The 21,797-nt window shown below is 42.8% G+C and overlaps 1 protein-coding gene across 1 annotated transcript in view; it reads right to left on the reverse strand.

Annotated features, from left to right (window-relative positions):
* DNAH7 (dynein axonemal heavy chain 7) overlaps positions 1 to 21,797 on the reverse strand; it is a 255,888-nt gene that overhangs the window by 148,420 nt on the left and 85,671 nt on the right. The window contains exons 28-30 of the mRNA XM_004701731.2: positions 15,801 to 16,013; positions 11,490 to 11,588; positions 9,164 to 9,412 (exon numbers count right to left, since the gene is read on the reverse strand). Of these exons, the coding sequence (XP_004701788.1) occupies positions 9,164 to 9,412; positions 11,490 to 11,588; positions 15,801 to 16,013 (561 nt within the window). The remainder of the gene's footprint in view (positions 1 to 9,163; positions 9,413 to 11,489; positions 11,589 to 15,800; positions 16,014 to 21,797) is intronic.

A 21,797-nucleotide genomic window follows, 5' to 3' on the forward strand; every position in this document is an offset into this window, starting at 1 on the left:
GGGGGGGGGGGAGATATAGGAGTAATGATAGCATGTATTTCCTTCTACTCTGTGCCCAGCATTGCAATGTTGAGTTGCAGTCAATAAATAAGATTCTTCTAGCCACAATTCCTTAAGTCTGTGTAATTCTGGGCTCTACACCTATGGATATAACCCCATTTGGGAGGGTGTTACCTACTATACTAATGAACAGGATCCGGGTGAGTTTATGACCTGATTTTAGTTGTTTTTCTTGTTGTTGTTATTGTTGTTGTTAGGTGTTATTGAGTCTGTTCCAATCCCATAGTGAACCTTATGCACAACAGAAAGGGACACTGCCCGGTGTGCTGCCATCTTCACTAATAGTTCCTCTGCTTGAGCCATTGTTGCAGCCGGGGTGTCCATCCACCTCCTTGATGCCCTCCTCCCTTTTGCTGCCACTCCACTTTACCAAACATGATGTCCTTCCCCAGGGACTTGTCTCTCCTGACACCATGTCCAAGGAATGCGAGAACAAGGCCCACCAACCTGGCCTCTAAGGAACACTCTGACCTTACTTCTTCCAAGACAGATCAGTTTGTCCGTTTAGCAGTCTGTAGTACTTTCAACATTCTTCTCCAGCACCACATTCAAATACATCCATTCTTCTTTGGTCTTCTTTATTCCGTGTCCAAGGTGCACATGCATATGAGGCATTTGAAGATATCATGGCTTACCAGGCATACCTTGGTGCTCAAAGTAGTATCTTTGTCTTTCATACTCTAAAGAAGTCTCTTGTGCAGCAGGTTTACTTAATGCAACACATCTTTTGATCTCTTGACTGCTGCTTCCATGAGCATTGATTGAGGATCTAAGCAAGACAAAATAATTGACAACTTCATTCTTTTCTACATTCGTCAAGATGTTACCTATCGGCCTAGTTGTGAGGATTTGGGTTGTCTTTACATTGAGTTGTAATCCATATTGAAGGCTGAAATCCTTAACCTTTATTAGCAAGTGCTTCAAGTCCCCCTAGCTTTTAGCGAGCAAGGTTATGCCATGTGCATATCACAGGTTGTCAATAAGCCTTCCTCTGATCCTGATGCTACATTCTTCTATACATAAGCACGCTCTGCTAATTATTTGCTCAGTATACAGACTGAACAAGTATGGCGAGGGGACACAACCCTGACACACACCTTTCCTGATGTCAATCCATGCAGTATTCCCTCATTCTTTCCCAAAACTGCCCTCTGATCAATGGACAAGCTCCGCAGGAGCACAATGGAGTGTTCTGGAGCTCCTACTCTTCTCAAGTTTTCCACAGTTTTTCATGAGCGACACAGTCAAATGCCTTGGCATAATCAACAAAACCCAAGCAAACATGTTACTGGTATTCTCTGCTTTGAGCCAAGATCCATCTGGCATCAGCAATGATACCCCTAGTGCTGTGTCCTGCTCTGAGTCGGGCCTGAACTTCTTCAGCTATTGAATCTCGGGGGGAATGTATCCCCATAGAGCTGAAGATAACAGCTGAGAATAGGGAGAAGCTAGGAAAGGAAGGTCATGCTTTCAAGGCCTAGTATAGAAAACCCAGTAATCTTAATAAAATACAGGCCATCGGATTTGGTTATGACATCGATTCTTCTATCGATGTAACAATGTTTTTGCTTATACTTATAAGCACCTTTGTTAGGATCATTTCATGTAACATCACCCTGTCAATCATTATATTCCTAAAGACAAAACTACAACTCATTTTAGGCTGGCTTACTTAAAAACAGAAGACACAGGGTCACCTGAAAAGATCACTGTGTCCTGTCGAACTAGCACAGTTTGACAATTCCAACTATGGAATATTTGGAAAGGATTAGAGTTGCTGAGCATCATAACCATCTTTGTTGTACTTTCGTGGAGCTTGTGCTGTGCAGATGGCATAATCTTTAGTGGAGATGTCCATGTGCTTCTACACCGTTGTTGGATGATCTTCGGCAAAATTTTACTCGCATGTGATATCAATGATATTGTTCTATAATTTGAGCATTCTGTTGGGCCAGTTTTCTTTGGAATGGGCACAAATGGGATCTCTTTAAGTCAGTTGACCAACTAGCTGCCTTCCAAGTTTCCTAGTATAGATGCATGAGTGCTTCCAGTGTTTCATCAGCTTGTTGAAACATGTCAATTGGTATGCCATCAGTTCCTGGGGCCTTGTTTTTGGCTAATACTTTCAGTGAAACTTGAACTTCTACCTTCCTCACCAATTGTTCTTGCTCATTTGCTACCTCCTGAAATGGTGGACTGTCAAGTAGTTCTTTCTGGTACGGTGACTCTGTGTAGGTATTCTTTCCATCTTCTTTGGATGATTTCTGTGCCATTTAATATTTTGCCCATAAACTGTTTCAATATTGAAACCAAAGCTGGACGTTTTTCATCAGTACTTTCAGTTTAAGATATGCGTGTATTCTTCCTTTAGTTTTCTAATTCTAGGTCTGTGCACATTTCACGATAATATTTGGCTTTGGCTTCTCAAGCTGCCCTTTGAAATTCTCTATTCAGCTCTTTGACATCATCGTTGCCTCCATTTGCTTGAGATACTCTATGATTACGAGCAGTAGCAGAGCTGAAAAACCAGGTCAGAGTTGTTTCCTTGGGGGCATCTTTATGCTCGATCTTAGCCAAGAGTGTGAATAAAGCCACATTCTGTGGCATCTTTCCATTTGACAAGAGACTAAGATCTCATCCTTCTTTTTCTTTGGGGTATGGCTGGCTGGAAGACAAATCACACCTCTCTGAAAGCTTTTCTCCCTAAGTCAGAGCTCTCTGTCCCACAGAGGAAAAGATCAGGACGGTCTGGGAGGGCATGTCCAAGACCTCTGTCTGAAGAGGCCAGAGCTGTTGAGGCCAGACGCCCTAGAAATGCTGATTCAGAGATTTGCAGGAGCAGCTCCGAGACAGGGTATCTCCTCCTCCTCTGGCCCAAGACTATGGACCTGTAGGACAAAGTGAGGGGTGGGATGGCCTACTGGCCCATGGAGGCAAAGTGGCTGAAAGGCTCCAGGCTGAGAAGACCAATGACTCTATGCTTACTGTTTGCTGATCCAGACTTGGGGAAATAGTTAACTTCCTAATAACTCCCCTCAATCATTAGTATTGTCTGTGACTTCTATGTGGTCATTGCAATGAATTATCAAACCTATAAAAGTAGAGTGCCATGGGAGGAATGATTGGAGTCAAAATAAGGTAAAGAAAAGTGGAGGGTAACCACATCAGGGTGAAATACTAAGGGTATGTAACTGAGCAGCAAGGGGAGCAAAATAATGAAGCCCCCAAGGTATACCAAAAACAGATTATGGGTCCAGAGCATGTCACCCCATCAGACTAGACCAGAAAACACTCAACAAACAGACCTGGAACTATTTATAGGCTTTTCTTTTTTGTTGTTGTTATCTTTTGCTTTGTTTTGTTTTTGTGCTTACTATAGTTTTTGCATGTCTATCTAGATAAGATAGGTGGGATAAACCATCCGGAGAAGAAAACAGCAGGACCAGCAGTTCCAGGGGGGGCACAGGATGAGAGGTGGGGAAAGGAAAAGGGGGTGCAAACAAACCCAGAGACAAGGAACAGAGATCTAAAATCAATGGTGAGGAGGGCATACATTGAACAAGTGCAATGTAGCCAAGAGGAATTACTGAGACCTGAATGAAGGCCGAACATGATAGTGAGACAAGAGGAAACTAAAAGGAAATAGAAGAAAGACTAGGAAGCAAAGGACATTATAGAGGTCTAAATATAGGCATGTACATAGGTAAAGATATGTATATATAATGATAGGAAACAGATCTATGTCCATATATTTACATGTTAAGTATTAAGGTAGCAGACGGATATTAGTACTCACGGATATTTACTCAAGTACTCCCTCAATGCAAGAACACTTTGTTCTAATAACCTGGCATTCTGAGATGCTCACCTTCCCCACAGGATCATTAAAGACACAATGGGTACATAAGCAAATGTGGTGAAGAAAGCTGATGGTGCCTGGCTATCAAAAGATAAACCATGTGGGATCTTAAAGGCTTGAAAATAAACAAGAGGCCATCTACCTGAGGAACAACAAAGCCCACATGGAAGAAACACACCAGCCTGTTGTGATCATGAGGTGTCAATGTGATCAGGTATCAGGCATCAAAGACCCAGACAAAAAAAAATGATATCTATGTGAATGAGGGGGATGGCAGAATGGAGACCCAAAGCCCATCTGTCGACAACTGGACATCCCCTTACAGAAAGGACACAAGGAAGAGACAAGCCAGTCAGAGTACAATATAGCACTAATTAAACATAAAACTTTCCTTTAGTTCATTAGTGCTTCCTCCCCCACCTTACCCCCACTATCATGACTCCAATTCTTCTTTATAAATCCCGCTAGACCAAAGCATGTACACTGGTACAGATAAGAGCTGGAAACACAGGGAATCCAGGACAGATAAACCCCTCAGGACCAATAATGAGAGTAGCAATACCAGGAGGGGGAGGGGAAGGTGGGGATAGAAAGGGTAGAACTGATCACAATGATCGATCTATAACCCCCTCACAGGGGGACAAACAACAGAGAAGTGGGTGACAGGAGACAGCAGTTGGTGTAAGATATGAAAAAAAAATTATAAATTATCAAGGGCTCTTGGGCGGTGGGGGCTGAGCTGATACCAAGGGCTCAAGTAAAAAGAAAATGTTTTGAAAATGATGATGGCAACATATGTACAAATGTGCTTGACACAATGGATGTCTGCATGGATTGTGATAAGAGCCCCCAATAAAATGATTTTTTTTTAAGTGGCAATAGGGAAGTCAAAGGAGGTGAGGACTAGCCACCCCCATTATCATTCACTGTAAATCAGTCCTCCTAAATGAATAAGTATTGGAGAATTCTATCATTTTTAACAAGGATAAAGTTGTTGCTACCCAAGAAAGGTTTAGCCTCAAAGCAGCAACACTTGTGTGAAGCTGTAGTTTGTTCACAGCAGCTAAGGAAGCCTGGCCTTTCATCCTGTCATGGGGACACTCTCTCCAGATTAATGAACCACTGCTAACTTCACAACTGCACAGAAGCCCAGGTGCGTACCTCCATCGCTGCTACTCTGTGAGTCGCACCTTGCTTAGTTCCTGTAAAAGCGTGCTTGTTCTCAAACCAAAATGAAGAAATGTATCAGAGGGTGATAGGAAGGCCAAGTAGGAACAAAAGGTGAGAGCGAGGGGAGGGGAGGAAGACCAGGAAAGGGGGCAGAGAGAGAGAGAAGGGCAGCGGAGAAGGAAACATCAGAGCAGCATAGAAATGGAAAAAGCAGAAAACTACTCGCGGCTGCCAGAAATAAGAAGTATATCCAGTGGTATGATAATAAACATTAACTTCCCCCACAAAATAAGCATTTAAATTCCCCCACGAAAAGATAAAAGAGCACTAAGCCAGAGAAAATATGAGACAAACGTAGAAATCCTAAACCTTAAGTGAAAGAGAGCCAGGCTGCAGGAGCTGAGAGAATCCCTGGGGACAATGAAGAAAAAGAAAAAGTCAACAACAGTGAAACAGGTTTTCTGTGAGTGTAAGAATGGGATGAAGACTCACTCACTCACTCACTGTCTCACTCACTCACTCACTGACTCACTGTCTCACTCACTCACTCACTGTCTCACTCACTCACTCACTCACTCACTGTCTCACTCACTCACTGTCTCACTTACTCACTCACTCACTCACTGTCTCACTCACTCTCTCACTCACTCACTCACTCACTCACTGTCTCACTCACTCACTCACTCACTCACTGTCTCACTTACTCACTCACTCACTCACTGTCTCACTTACTCACTCACTCACTCACTGTCTCACTCACTCACTCACTGTCTCACTCACTCACTCACTGACTCACTGTCTCACTCACTCACTCACTGTCTCACTTACTCACTCACTCACTCACTGTCTCACTTACTCACTCACTCACTCACTGTCTCACTCACTCACTCACTCACTCACTGTCTCACTCACTCACTCACTCACTCACTGTCTCACTCACTCACTCACTGTCTCACTCACTCACTCTCTCACTCACTCACTGTCTCACTCACTCACTCACTCACTCACTGTCTCACTCACTCACTCACTGTCTCACTCACTCACTCACTGTCTCACTCACTCACTCACTCACTCCACTCACTCACTCACTGACTCACTCACTCACTCAGTCAGTCACTCACTCCACTCACTCACTCACTGACTCACTCACTCACTCCACTCACTCACTCACTGACTCACTCACTCACTCAGTCACTCACTCCACTCACTCACTCGACTCACTAACTCACTCAGTCACTCAGTCACTCACTCACTCCACTCACTCACTCACTCACTCATTCTCTCACTCCACTCACTCAGTCACTCAGTCCACTCACTCACTCACTGACTCACTCACTTAGTCACTCACTCACTCACTCTCTCTCTCACTCACTCACTCACTCTCTCACTCACTCACTCACTCACTCACTCTCTCACTCACTCACTCACTCACTCACTCTCTCACTCACTGACTCACTCACTCACTCACTCACTCACTCTCTCAGTCACTCACTCAGTCACTCACTCTCTCACTCACTCACTCACTCACTCCACTCACTGACTCACTCTCTCACTCACTGACTCACTCAGTCACTCACTCAGTCACTCAGTCAGTCAGTCACTCACTCACTGACTCACTCACTATCTCACTCACTCCACTCACTCACTCACTGACTCACTCACTGACTCACTCTCTCAGTCACTCAGTCAGTCAGTCACTCACTCACTCACTGACTCACTCACTCTCTCACTCACTCAGTCACTCATTCTCTCACTCACTCACTCACGCTCTCAGTCACTCACTGTCTCACTCACTCACTCAGTCACTCCACTCACTGACCCACTCTCACTCACTCACTGACTCACTCTCTCACTCACTCACTGACTCACAAAAAAAAGAGAGAGAAAAAAATAAGAATGGGATGAAGGACGTGCTTGCTTTCCATTAGAATTCTGGAATGATTTAGTACTTGAAAAGATGTAAAGTATCGTTCTGTTTGAGAGTAAATATTAAATAATAAACAGGGGTAAAAGAGGTAAGTGAACGTGACAGCTCAAGGTACAAATAAAAATGTGGACAAGTGCACAGATGCCGTGAAAAACCACCACACAACCGCACCGCTTGAGTACTGCTGGACAGGGCAGAGCTGCCTCCGTGGCTCCCAGAGACGGTGGCGCTTTATAGGACTAGAAGCCCAGTCTTTCTCCCTCAGGATTCTGGAAAAGCCGGTGTTTTCCTCTTTGGAGGTGGGAGACCCTCGAGGCTCACACCCTGGGAGACATAGCAGCTGACAAGACGCATGGACCCGCCCTGATGCAGAGACCCCTGCCAGCGCTGAGATGTTTCCAACGACACCGGATCCAAAGACTTTCTACCCACTGGCCTGTGATCTGCATTCGGTGTCATTACATGTGTTTCATGAGTCTGAACAGGACTTTATAGATTGGTATTAAACATATGGGCTAATATCAGACTTATGGACCTGATCTGGACTGGGCTGGGATGTTTTCTCAATTTTCAATTGCACTTGTATATAAACCTCTTTCTTATACACATATGTGTGTGCATGGATTGGTTCTCTAGTCTACCCAGATTAGCAGAGTGGGTTTGGACTGCTGACTGTGCAGTTAGCAGCCCAACTCATAACCACTACCCCACCAGGGCTCTCACACAACAAAAGTCACCATCTGTGTGTGTGTGTACACATATATACACACGTATACATACAGGGAAATTAGCAGATGCAATACTGAAATAAAACAAAGTGAATTCAAGACAAACCATAAGAAAATCATGTTGAAGTGGTTGAAGGACAGCCTCTAGGAAGACATAATAATCATAAATCCCATGTAGGCTATAAAGAATGAAATAAATGAAGCAAAACTTAACTGAAATATAAGAAGAGATAGAAACACAACCAAGTTGGAGACTATAAACAGCCCCTGACTTTAGCATATCAAAGCAAGTAAAAAAATATGACATGAGAATAAGAATTTTGAATAATATAGGGGATGCTATGGTGCCATGTGGTGTAGTGGTTATGCATTGCGCTGCAATCCACAAGGTCCACAGTTCGAAACCACCAGCTGCCCTGTAGGAGAAAGATGAGGCTTTCCGCTCCTGTAAAGAGTTACGGTCTCAGAAACCCACAAAGGCAGTTCCACCCTGTCCTACAGGGTCATGATGAGTCGGCATTGACGTGATGGAAGTTAGCTTGATTTGGTTTGGGTTTAAGGGGCCCTTGTGACATTGTTGGTTATGCTTTGGGACTTTAAGCACAAGGTAAGTTGTTCAAACCCACTAGCTGCTCCACAGAAAAGTGAGGATACGTGCTTCCATAAAGATTGACAGCCTCAGAAACCAGAAGTGGCCCTTCTAGTGTGTCTACAGGGTTGCTATGAGTGGGGTCCGACTCCGGACTCTGGGTGATGAGCTGAAGTTGACTTGATAGCACCCAACAGCAGTGATTATCGACGGGGGCGGGGTGTACGAGCACATATATGCCCTACACATATATGTAATATATAGAACTTACACATAACATAAACAAGGGGACTTCAAGAAGTTGGTGGACAATTCCATTATCTCTTAATACCATTTACTACTCTTTGAAGCCCTTTCATCTATACATATATATTTATGGATAATCACACACACACACACATATATACAAATTACAATAGAATACTCCTAGCAGCTAATTACAGAAGTTTTCATTACAAATCTAACCATTCAGGAAACTGTTTTCCTAAAAATTGAGGAGCGAATTTTTATGCTGAACTTCCTCCATCTTATTTTCCTCATTATCTCTTTGCACGATTTTCTCATGGGCTAGGTGTTCTACTGAAAATATGTGGTTAAATGGTCCTGCACTCTTTCCTGGACATCATCCACCCCTGCTGTTGAGTCCGTTAAGACTCACGGGGACCTTAAGAGGGTTCCTGAAGCTGTACAACTTCACAGAAGCAGACAGCCTCATCTTTCTCCTGCAGAGCAGCTGGTGGTTTTGAACCGTGGTCTTTGTGGTTAGCAGTCCAAGGCTCATCCCACTCACAGCTGAACATAAGTATATCAGTGTGTCAATGTTGACTTACCTTTTCACATATATCATTTAGAGCCCCGGCTAAGACACGGTAAGCACTGGTCTTTCCTCCAAAGGGTTCTCCAACAATCATAAAACCATGACGCACAATCATCATCTCATATATCTGAAGAATCTTCTCGGAAAAGAATGTAGTCATTTGCAAATTCATGGAGTTACAATTGTCTTTGATAGCTGTCAGCAAATCATTGTAATCTGGTTTAGGTAATTTCACCCCCGGAAACAAATCTGAAGTAATTCCCTGATGACACAAAATTTTGAGGTTTTCATTTATACACATAGCACATATACAAACATGTAAACTTTATCTTATATAATCTAATAAAATCACACAATCAGTTGATGAGACCAGAGTAGACACAGGTACATTAAGGTGACCAGATTTTAACATTGCTAAAGCGGGACACCATTGACGGGGGGTGGGGAGGGGGGTAGGGGGGATGGGGGCAGGGGGGGTGTCTTGATTAAAAATTTGGTCTTCCTGTTCTCCCGCCGCCGCTCCCTAGCTTTTTGAGCATTCTTTCCAAAAATCGGGACTTTTTTAAATGCCGCGGGACGTGGGACAAATTGTTAAAAAGCGGGACGTCTGGTCACCTTAACTGGTACCTACATGGGGAGAGGGGCGGAGGTGGGGAGAGAAAAAGTTCTAGAAGGTCATCAAGCAGCAAAGGAATGCCAAGAATTACTACTAGGCAGGAGGGAAAAGGCTCACAGAGGAACACACCCCGCTGGCATGCTGATGTGGACTTGAGAAAATATGGTTATTTCTATTCTTTAACCCTGACCACTTGTACTTCTACTATAGCAGCTCTAGGTAACAGACCCTGTTGGATAAATGCTCACTAATCAAGCACACAGCTGGACAAGAATATTGTTACTGGGCTTTATTTCCTCTTTCTACAAATGAAACTAGACTCCTGGAAAACAGGGACACTGGTACCAAGGAAATTAAGGGCAAACTTTATGAAGAAAAGTTGATCTCTCCTTATTGATTCCCACTGCTGACTCCCAGTACTAGGGAAAGCACCTTTCAGAAAGATGAGACATGGTTCTTAGGGATGGGTGATGCTATGTGTGTGAGTCTGGGTACTTTCGAGAAACAAAATCCAAAGAAACGCATGTGTAAGAGAGAGTTTTCTAGAAAGGGTAAGTGCACATCAAGAAAACATCCCAACCCAGTGCTGCCCAAGCCCACAAGTCCAACATTAGCCCATAGGTCCAACACCAATCCACAAAGTCCTCCTCCATCTCACAAAACAGATGCAATGATGCCGACTGCAGGAGGAAAGCTGAATCAGTGAATGTATAAGCATCTCAGCGCTGGCAGGGGTCTCCACCCGGCTTCTCCAGCACCCAGGGCTGCATCAGGGTAGGTCCATATGGCCTCTCCTCAGGGATGTCTTGCAGGAAATGACCCTTGCCAGCTGAAGCAGGGAACTGGCTAAAGTAGCTACACCCTAGTCCGACCATCACAAAGCAAGAGACCCGAGAACTAGAAATATGAGGCTCACAGAGCCACTTATTGCTCCACCCTTCAATTAACCCCACATGTGTTTATCGGCCAGGTTGGCACAATAAACATTAACTACCTCAATGTGGCACTATGACTCCTTTCCTAGGACACACACGACTCTCCCGTCTTTCTACAATGAGAGCTGCCTGAACGGCAAGCCTGCATCAATTAGGGCAACATCTAATACCAGCCAAAGCCCACAGCTTCTTTGGTTTCTTCTACCTGAGATGAGGAAGCAAAAAAGGATGGCAGCAAATTTCAGCCTGGAAATTTCATCATTATCCTAATACTTCCTCTAAATTACTAATCTTGAAAATGATCACACTGAATTCTTACCTTAATCTAATCCTATGAAAACCATCACATCCATTGAAAGAAATTAAGCTCATCTTTTACTTCTTCTATCATATTAGCAAAATCGTACCATATCCATTCTGTCCTAAGGAGTCGGTGCATGTGTTAGACAAATGACTTTCTGTCACAGAGCCCCCATTCCAGAACAAACAACTCGTTCCCCTGGGTCAATTCTGACTCCTGGTGACCCTGTGGGGCCCGGTTTTTGTAACTTGTGTGGGCTCACATTGGAAAGTTAAAACTGTTTAAAAATTCCAAGCTGCTGAAAGTCATCCGAAACAACATTCTCTAAACTCATGTCAAATAAAACCCGAGAGGATCCATGGTTCCCTGCACGGCATTATTATGTTAGACCGCAGAAGTCTCTCATATGCGGCATGGAAAACATGCAAACATTACTGAAGACATTATGACAAAAGCATTGACACACTGGAATTATGAATTTTCTTACCTCAAAGAGTGGTAAATCATGGGACAAAAATTTTGGTAGGTTTACATCAATAATGGATCTGAGAAGCAAAATTTCCTCATTTTCATTTGGGTATTTCAGCTAAAAGGAAATATATTCATGATCATATTTGCATCTGCTAACTGTACCTTCCCCTACCCTACCTCCCCTCCCCACCCCCATCTCTGACAAAAATACTTAGGTAATTTAAACAAATGTAAAAATATCACTCCAATTTCTTCTTATTTTCTTGGATTGCTATTAAATTTAGAAACTGACATTTATGCTTGTTGAATTTCCTGTTAGTTTCTTGTAACAACCTAAGTTGAACTAACTACCCATTCAAAAACGCTGCTAAAGAACTCTTGGCCATGTGCTCACTATAGTTTGGGAGTGGTTACTGCCGACCAGGTCAGTTGTGGCTCGGTCAACGGAAAACCATCATTCAAAGTGAGTGATCACCTAGTCTCGTGGCTGGAAAGGCTATCTCCTGACTATGAGACCAGAACTGGACGGTGCCTGGCTACCATTAACTAAATATTTTGATCAAAGATTCTAGAGATGTCTCCCATCAAAAGGGAGGAAATGCAGGGCAGAATTTCAAAATCTGCTGGTCTCGAAATTTTCTGGAGTCACGGAGGATAGATTAACCTCTGAAGCTACTGCTGGAGACAATCTTTAAACTGAACCCAAAAATATCTGTCTCCTGAAGTCCTTTTGAAGCCAAACACTACTTTAGGTTCATTAGTAACGGATGTCTGCCTTGAGCACCATGCTCTTCCAAGAACTATTTGTAGGGGAGCAGATTGACAATGGCCCCTTGAGAGATGAGCTAGGAAACTTCGAGGGCACTGCATTTATCTTAGTGGGGGAGGAACAACTCAGAGAAGGAGTGAGAGAGTAGCTGGCTGTACAACTTTGTGATGCAGTGATTTGTGAGACCTGACTCTTCCAGTCGTAGTTTTTGTACCTCCCCGCAAATGACTGAGTGGATCCAAGCAGATTGCATGTACCTCCTCTTAATGCTCATAGAATTATATGATTCCACTGTGAGTGATGGTTAACAGGGTTAATTTTGACTGTAAAAATTTAATACTCTAACACTGGGATTAATTTTCCATCCTGCGGGGTATAAAATGAGCCACCAGGGAGGCAGGGACTGGGGATTTTAGTGCCATCAAGAAAGAAGAGCCAGAAGCGGATTGTGTTCTTTGGACCCTGAACCACCTGTCCATTGACTCTCTTCAATCCCGAGACAGTAGGCTGTCATGGCAGAGCAGCAGTAGCAGCAGAGCAAAGAGCTAGAGCCCCACACGAAGCAACAGGCTTCCCAGTCTAGGGCGAAAGTAAAGCTGAAAGGCTTCTGGCCGGAGGCTTGCTGGTGAGGTGTCTCCAGGTACTTAATTGGGGTAGCTAGGGTTTTGACTGAGGCTCACAGCAGTGTGACATGCCCTTTGAGCATTTATGGGCAGCACTGTCCAAGACCAGAGAGAGTTCTGCCTGTGGGCATGACTGAGAATACCAGGCTGTCTTGAACAAAGAACTCTTACCTTGGGTATTTCTGATCCTGGATTACCCAGACTTTATTTGGGAAGTAAGGTCTGTGAGTTCTATGTGGTTACTACAATGAATGCTCCAACTCAACTGAGGAGGAGAGAGTGTGGCTGGGAGGGACAATCTGTGTCAAAATTAGCAAAGGAGCTAAGAAGGTGGAAGCAAGTCTGACCCATGCCTTGCAGCAATCGGCCTTTGGCTGATATTGAGTTTGATTCTCCTGCTCTGTTTTGAAGCCCGAGGAGGCCAGATACTGGCTCCATGCCATTTTTACAATTTAAAAATGTTACATTACTGAATTGTAGACATAGAAATTGAAGAACTGGCATTCTGCTGTGTAAAATCTCATCAATTACAAAAAAAGGAATAAATCATTTCAACATGGATACTCATAAATGTTTACTCATTTACCAGTACTGTATTACGAAGTCAAATCTTAGCTCTGACTATAAAATCAAGCGTCATTTTTTCTGACAAATGAAATGCACCATTTACTCTGCCTAGTTTTGTTGTGTATTTCCCCAACCACCACCGAAAAAGATGTTCTTACAAAAATAACACGAGAAAAGGTAACTGTAGTATCCTTCAAAAAATCCTCCCCCCCGCCCTGCCAAGTTTATCTAGACTCGGTATAATATCTTTCAACTTTAATATTTTAGTCAACACCTTACTCCAAAGTTTTATTTCCTGATAGCAGATATTTTGTTTTCTAACACATTTTTTCCTTTTTTTTCTAGTCTTTCAAAAATGTTTCATGTTCCTGCGTAATGGACTTAACCTTATAAGGCTAGTAATGCCTGCCGATCAAATGGGACTGTCTCTGAATCTTTAAACCTCCCAAGACCAAAGCAAGTCCTGCTTCTTTTAAAGCAAATGTCTAAAATGTATATATCTGTATTATATATATATGTATACATTAGTAGAAGCAGACGTTAGAATATACAGGCCAAACAGTGAACAATCCTAAATTTGTTTTTGACAAGGAAGGCTAGGACTCGTGTGCTGCATATGTTACATAGCTCAGTTTCACAGCCACGATTTCAGGGTGGGCACACTTGTGAGGACAACCCATCATCTTTTCCGTTCTCTGTGTTAATACAAAGCATCGCACCCAGTTGCTTTTGTTTACTGCCCCAAAAATCAGTGGCTTGACATTTTGTTAGGCAAATGTGTAATTGACAATCATCGTGATACCTCCGAATTCTTGATAACATTATTACAGAGGATAAAAATGCATGCCATTTTCCTTAATCATGTAGGGTATAATTTAAATCCTATCATTTACAAATTACCAACAAGGTCACACTTCAGTGCATTTTGATGTTAACTATAAGCTTATCTTTAAAATACATTTTTTACTGTGAATTAGGTGAAGGTTTACAGAGGAGCTACCAGATTTGTATCCAGCGACTCCTCCACGTGTTGTGTCAGCTCACTGACTGCGGTCCTCTCCGTGTGCCATCGCTCAGCCGCTTCCCCCTCGTGCTCTCCGTCTCCTCTCCTCCTTTCCTACCCGTCTGAATGTTGCCTTTGGGAACATCCTGCTGATTACTCTACCACAGGGCTGATTACTCTACCACAGGGGTGAGTTCAGTCCCAAACCAGAAGGGCGACCAAGGGCCATCGCCTGAGGGATCTCATCGGCTCTGTCCGACTAGTAAACTTGGTCCCTTTGATGATTCCGAGTTTGGGTTTGCATTTTCTCCCATGCAAGTTTATCTTTTCGTCATAAAGAACTAATCAATGCACAGCTGTATTTTGTGATTCCATAAAATAATCCCAACAAAAACTTAATCAAGTCTAAAAGTTTTCGAGTTTTTCATCTATATGGGTATGATTAAGAAACTGTGGTAGCGTAGTGGTTAAAGCAGGCAGTTGCTAACCGAAAGTTCATTGGTTTCAATTTGCCCGCCGCTCCACGGGAGAAAGATGTCACAGTTTGCTCCTGTCGAGATTCAGCCTTGAAAACCCCTGGGGCAGAGACGTCGGACAGGGTAAGATATGACAAAATAATAATTTATAGATTATCAAGGGTTCATGAGGGAGCGGGGAGGGAGGGGTAAAAATGAGGAGCTGATGCCGGGGGCTTAAGCGGTGAGCAAATGTTTTGAGAATGATGAGGGCAATGAATGTACAAATGTGCTTTACACAATTGATGTATGTATGGATTGTGATGAGTTGTATGAGCCCCTAATAAAATGATTTTTTTTTAAACCACCCTCTGGGGCAGTTCTACTCTGTCCTATAAGGAAGCTACACATTTAAAAGGACTCAATGACCATGGGTTGGTTGGTTGGTTTCTTTTTAGTTATGATGCATACCATTATGGAATTGAAACATATCAACTTCAGCTGACCCACACTTTGCTGGGGTTGTACAATTATATTAAGTGACAATGGATAGGGTCTTCTGTACATAGTTTTAATCATATATTATATCCTTTAAAGCTATGCATGTTACATGTAGAGTGAAAGCCCTCAACATGTTTCCCAGCTGCACATAATTTTATTCTCTTAAATACCTCCTTTCAAATATTAAAATTTTTATAACTCAAAATCACTAATAATGACATATCTATGTTTTTGGAAATCCATATAAATTTGTTTTGATACGTGCAAAATCATATTTTTAATGCCCTTTTTTTCTCCCTGCTCAGTGGCAGCGGTAGAAACCAACCAGTGACTTGGAGTTCTGTGAAGACATGCGCTCCCGGGATCTGCACAAGAGAAGGTGACTTTCAGAAAGACTTGCATTCCCTACCTTTAGATTCCCAGCAGCAGTCAGCACGGACTTCACCGCTCTCATTCCGTAATCATAGTGATGCTGAGAGGACAACTGCTCCGAACACAAGCGGTACGTGGCCACGATTTTGACCGACAGTGGCCGAGCAGTGACAAACCCACAGGAGTACAGAACAATCTCAGCAATCATGGCGTAATCAGGCACCATCATGGCCACTGTCCGGAAGAGGGCCTAGGGTCAAGGAGGAGAAGAGGCGCTTTTCAAAAGACCACGCAAAAGAGAACACGGCTCTTCACGTCTTACTTAATCACGTGATATCTGCGACAATATGCAATCACAATGTTCTTCATTCCCTGTCAATGTTCTTCACACAAAGGCAGTTTTGTCTTTCTGTGGTTTAGACAGAACTTCATGACATTTGACTTTAAAGCGCTTTCCTTAAGGATACCTTCCAATTTTATCACACTTAGATCTTTGGTGAATTACCAATTACTAAAAGTGTTAATACCAATTACTTTATATTCTTCGTGAGAAAGCCACGTGACATAGGGAAGAGAACCGCTGTTTACCAGAATGTCTGAAAGCCAGGCTTCCTAAAGGGGCTGCTGAGAAAGTGTGTGTGTTGGGGTGGGGTAGGCCCGAGGGACTGAGCTTCAAGTGAGGCACCACATGAATCTAAAATTTAAAATTGCATAATGTTCTCGGCTAATCAGGTAACTCCTAGTAATGAGGCCATGTTAGATATGTGAGATATTTTGAGGCATTCTTAAGCTTTTGAGTTTATGGGTACCATGTCCGTCTTTCAACAAGAATAGAAAACTGTAAAATAAGTTAAAGGCAATCATTCTAAGAAAATTTTTTCTCAATACAACTTTCCTCTAATTCCTAAATGTTTCCTCCCCGCTCCCACTACCATGACTCGAATTTGACCTTGCAAGTCTGGCTAGACCAGAGGATGTACACTGGTACAGATAGGAACTGAAAATACAGGGAATCCAGGGTGGATAAGACCTGCAGGACCAATGGTGTGGGTGGCGAGGCAGGGAGGGTAGAGGGAGAGTGGGTGGGAAAGAGGGAACCGATTACAGGGAAATATATGTGACCTCCTCCCTGGGGGACAGACAACCGAAAAGTGGGTGAAGGGAGACGTCGGACAGGGCAAGATATGACAAAATACCAATTTATAAACTATCAAGGGCTCATGAGGGAGGGGGCAGCAGGGAGGGAGGGGAAAAATGAGGACCTAATGCCGGGGGTTTAAGTGGAGAGAAAATGTTTTGAGAATGATGTACAAATGCGCTTTACACAATTGATGTGTGTATGGATTGGGATAACAGTTGTATGAGCCCCTAATAAAATGTTTAAAAAAAAAAAAAAAAGAAAAATTTTTCTCATGGTATTTTCTATACTCTGGGACAAATAAACCTCACATGGTGGTAAGAAAATAGGAAATTTAGTAGATTTTTGTAAGAATAAATATTACTATGGCTCTAAAATATTAGTATGGGTCAGGGCTCACTTCAATAGCTCATGTATTAAAATGTGAGCTTCTGGTAATAAAGAGTCAAAGGAAAAGAGCAATTCTAGAGGGGGGAAAAGCCCTGTAAAAAAAAACTGCAATCACATTTAGATAGTCTATAAAGACTTCCTGAGTTACCACAAAACAGAAGGCAGATATAAAATAGAAGCATCATGCTCAAATCATCTGTTATGACTCTTTGAACTTGGGAACAAAGAACAGATTTGTATCAATCAAGATCCTTCTAATATGTTATGTTCATTACTATCTAGAGGTCTTATTTCTGCTATTTTTACCAACAAGTTAGAATTGGGGAAAGAAGAAAATAAAATAATTTCCAATTTATTTAATTTGCTCTGTTTGTTTAATAGCATGAGGAAATAAATCGGAATAGAAGAGGTTTAATGCAAAAGGTCTATTCACTACATGCTTGAGGAATAAAGAATGCAAGAGAATTGCTATGCAGATGGTACTTCTTTATGGGTGGGTTGTCAATAACTATATTTTAGAATGAATAAAAGGTGGGATAAATGAATGAACACATCAACCAGTCAGTCAGGAGCTGGTTTAGGGTAACACAGTCTTTCTACAATACTGCAGCTCGCTACTGGCTTGGGGACAGCATCTAGTACTTGATGCCCCAGCTTCCTCCTGAACACCCCAGGCAATTCACAAATTCCTCCGCACATCCTTTCAACACTACTAACAATATAGTAGGAGCCCTGGTTCAAAACCACCAGCTGCTCCCTGGGAGAAAGATGAGGCTTTCTACTCCCCTTAGGAGCTACCATCTCAAAAACCCACAGGAGCAGTTCGACCTTGTCCTTAGAGTTGCCATGAGTGCGAATGGACTCACCGGCAGTGATTTGTCAGTGACAACACGGCTGGGGGACATTCCTTGTAACAGATAGGTGAATGACAAGGGACCCTAAAGCAGAGGGAGATTAAACTATCTCAGGAGGTTATCATGATATCTCACTTACTAGGCACCTTCCACCAAAGAGTTAATGATGCTGCTCATTTATCACAGATAAAAACATTCTGATCAAAAGTCTTTTCAGACCTAAACTGTTCTGGTGGTAAATGTTCCTATCCAGTACTGTAGGCACAAGGGCAGGTGACATGGTGATGTTTGATGATAGGGTTCAAGATGTGTCAGAAATAATTTCGTTCTAACAACAGCAAGTTTGGGAATCACTTAGTTAACATTGGACACTTTTAAGCAATGAAATACATTCTGGAGTATGAGGAAAAGCAACTAGACATCCAAGTGCCAGGCAGGAACGTACTGCACCCCAGCACACAGAAGTCCTGTGAGTGGTACCCTTCCTGCTTGTCTCAGCAGAATGGACGGCTGAGCAGAGTTCCTCTACAGCTTCCGGGGGGGGGGAGGATGCTATAGAAGGAACTAAGTATTTGTACTTCCTGAAATCTGCTTCTAAAGGACTGCATATCCTCACTGACATCTAGCCCATTCCAACGTCCACTGGCCCTCTAGGCCAAGTTCTGTCCAAGACAGTGAGACTGTGGGTGCGTCAACCACGAGTGGTCCATGCAGAGTAGGGCGTGAGAAACAGAGAAACAGAATCTGTCACCGGAGTCTCAGGAGTGAGAAGTGGAGAGACTTAGCAGAGGTCTCCCTGAAGAATCTCTAGGCAGGTATACTGTAGAAGGATTCAGCAATAGACCCTGCCAAGATGAATATAAATGTATCAGGTAGGAAAAAAGATGGGTTAAAGAGGTTAAAAAAAATAACCCACCAGCAGCATGTGTCCAGAGGCTAATGAGGCACAACGTGAGAGAAGACGCAGAGAAGGGTCAGGACAGCGGGACTCGGTCCTAAGACGCTCATGGATCATGTCCTGTAATCCAAACTTTACTTGCTAGGCAAAAAGGAGTGCAGCAGTTATTGAAGTTTGGAAATGGCATGATCAGATTGCTTTTGATACACTGTCATGCTGGCAGCACTGAGTGAGGCACTCAGTAGAGTGCCTTTCAGTGGGGAGACAGTGATGATAAACGGCCTCTCGCCACCAACAATGCAAGAGAAGAGGAAGGGCCGAGCCAGGCTGTGGTCGTGAGACTTAAGCGGGAGGCACTGGCAGACTTGTGAAGGAGTCTTCCTGGGTCAGTGGCTGACGGAACCTTCTGGTGAAGACATGGGCTTCATGATGACTCTGGAGATGGATACCACCCCCTGGCCCTAGCAGGCTTTTATTTTAGGAATCAGTAACTCAGAAGTAGAGTCTCATTTCAAGCAGCATAAATTCCATGTGCTTCCTTCATTTGAAAGTATATTCTCTCTCTCAGCACCTTGCTGTTATTGCTAGGTGTGGTCGAGTTCCTGCCAAACTCATATTAACCCAAGACACAGTGGAACTGGTCCTGCACGACTGTCCTGATGGTCCTGATGTTTGAGCCCCCTTGATAGTCCCATGTGTCAATCCTTCTTGTTAAGGGTCTCCCTCTTTTTTGGCTGACCCTCTACTCCCCAAAACACGTCCTTCTCTCAGGACGGGTCCCTCAGTTAACATGCCCAAAGCATGTGAGATGAAGTCGCTATCCTGGCTTTGAAATACACTTGGGTTGGACTTGGTTCAAGGCAGACTTGGCTGTTCTTCTGGTGGTCCACTGTGTATTCAATAACTGTTGCCGACACCGTAATTCAAAGCGTAACACTAGTCTTCAGTATTCCTTATTCAGCTTCCACATGCACATGGGACAATTGAAACTATGACGGCTTGCGTCAGGCACACCTTGTGACTTCAACGACCATCTTTGCTTTTGAACACCTTGAAGAAGTCTTTGGCAGCAGATTTGCTCAGTGCATCATTGGACTTCCGGAATTCAGCTTGTATGGGTTTTGATTATAGAGCTAAGTAAAATAAAACCCTTGATAACTTTAATCTTTTCTCCGTTTACCATGATGCTGCTTACTGGTCCATTTGTGAGGATTTTTGTTTGCGGTATGTTGAGGTGTAATCCATATCGAAGGCTATCATCCAGATTTGTCAACTCTTCTTTGACTTCTTTGATATTAATTAGTAGGTGCTTCCTCTTCACTTTCAGAAAGCAAGGTGCTGTCATCTGCATAGCACAGGCTGTAAATGAGCCGACCCCCAATCCTGATGCCATGTTCTTCAGCATAGCGAATGACTTGCTCAGTATATACACTAAATAAATATGGTGAAAGGATACAACACTGAAGCACACATTTCCTGGTTTAAAACCATGCAAAATCCCCTTGTTCTGTTAGATGGACTACCTTTTGGTCTATGTACAGGTTCTGCATGAGCACACAGCCCCTATTAGCTGCTGTTGAGTCAGTTCTAACGCATAATGAATCTGTACAACAGAACGAAATACTGTCCATTTCTGCACCACCCTTACGAGTGTTACTATTTTGAGCACATTGTTGCAGACGCAGTCTCAGTCCATCTTGTCCTGAGCGTCCTCTTTCCCATTGACCATTGACTTCAGCAAGCATACTGTTCTTTTCTGATAACATGCCTTTTCCGGTACTTTCTTCTTTAAGCTAAAGTCTATGTAGTATCCGAAATTATATAGACCTTGTTCCACATTCTCTTCTGAATCTGGCTAGAATTTCTGGCAGTTCTTTGTTGATGTATTGATCTACAACTGGTTTTGAATTATCTTCAGCAAAATTTCACTTGAGTGTGATATTGATAATAATGTTCAATAATTCCTGCATTTGGTGGTATCAGCTGTATTTAGGACGGGAACAAATGTATGTCCAGTTGATAGCCGTCTGCCAAATTTCTTTGCCTAGATGAGTGAATGCTTCCAGTGTTGCATCTATCTGTTGAAACATCTCAATTGGTATTATGTCAATATTCCTGGAGTTGTGATTTTTGCCAATGCTTTTAATGTAGCTCGGACTTCTCTCAGCTTTTGAACCTATGCTACCTCCTAAAATGACTGAACACCAGCCGTTCCTTTCAGCACGTGACTCTGAGCATACTTCTATGGGAAAGTGCCACCTTAAAATTCCAAGTGGCAATATGGAGCTGTTTTCTTTCCAGCCTTGGATAATACTTCGAAATTATTTGACATATGCAGATGACTTGAAAATGGCTAAATGTCCCTAAAAAGATGGGACATTCTCATGCTACAATGCCAAGGGCACAAAACTGTTTGATTTAAAATTTTACATTTTTTGCGGGGGAGATAGCAAGCATTCTAATGGATATCTAGCAAGCATTCTAATGGATATCTATTAAGTATTTCCTATATTTTAATTGCTTACAATTAGTGCTATTTTAATAATATAAATATGGAAGTTGCATCTAGTGTCTGTATTTATTTATTTATTTATTTATTTGTGTGTGTGTGTGTCTGTATTTATTTTATAAAGGTTCTTTTTTTGTTTGTTTGTTTGGTGTGTTTTTTTAACATTTTATTAGGGGCTCATACAACTGTTATCCCAATCCATACACACATCAATTGTGTAAAGCGCATTTGTACATCGTTTCTTA

Source organism: Echinops telfairi, unplaced genomic scaffold, assembly GCF_000313985.2.
Source record: "Echinops telfairi isolate 266 unplaced genomic scaffold, ASM31398v2 ScPeMD7_3;HRSCAF=10, whole genome shotgun sequence".
Taxonomy (NCBI): domain Eukaryota; kingdom Metazoa; phylum Chordata; class Mammalia; order Afrosoricida; family Tenrecidae; genus Echinops; species Echinops telfairi.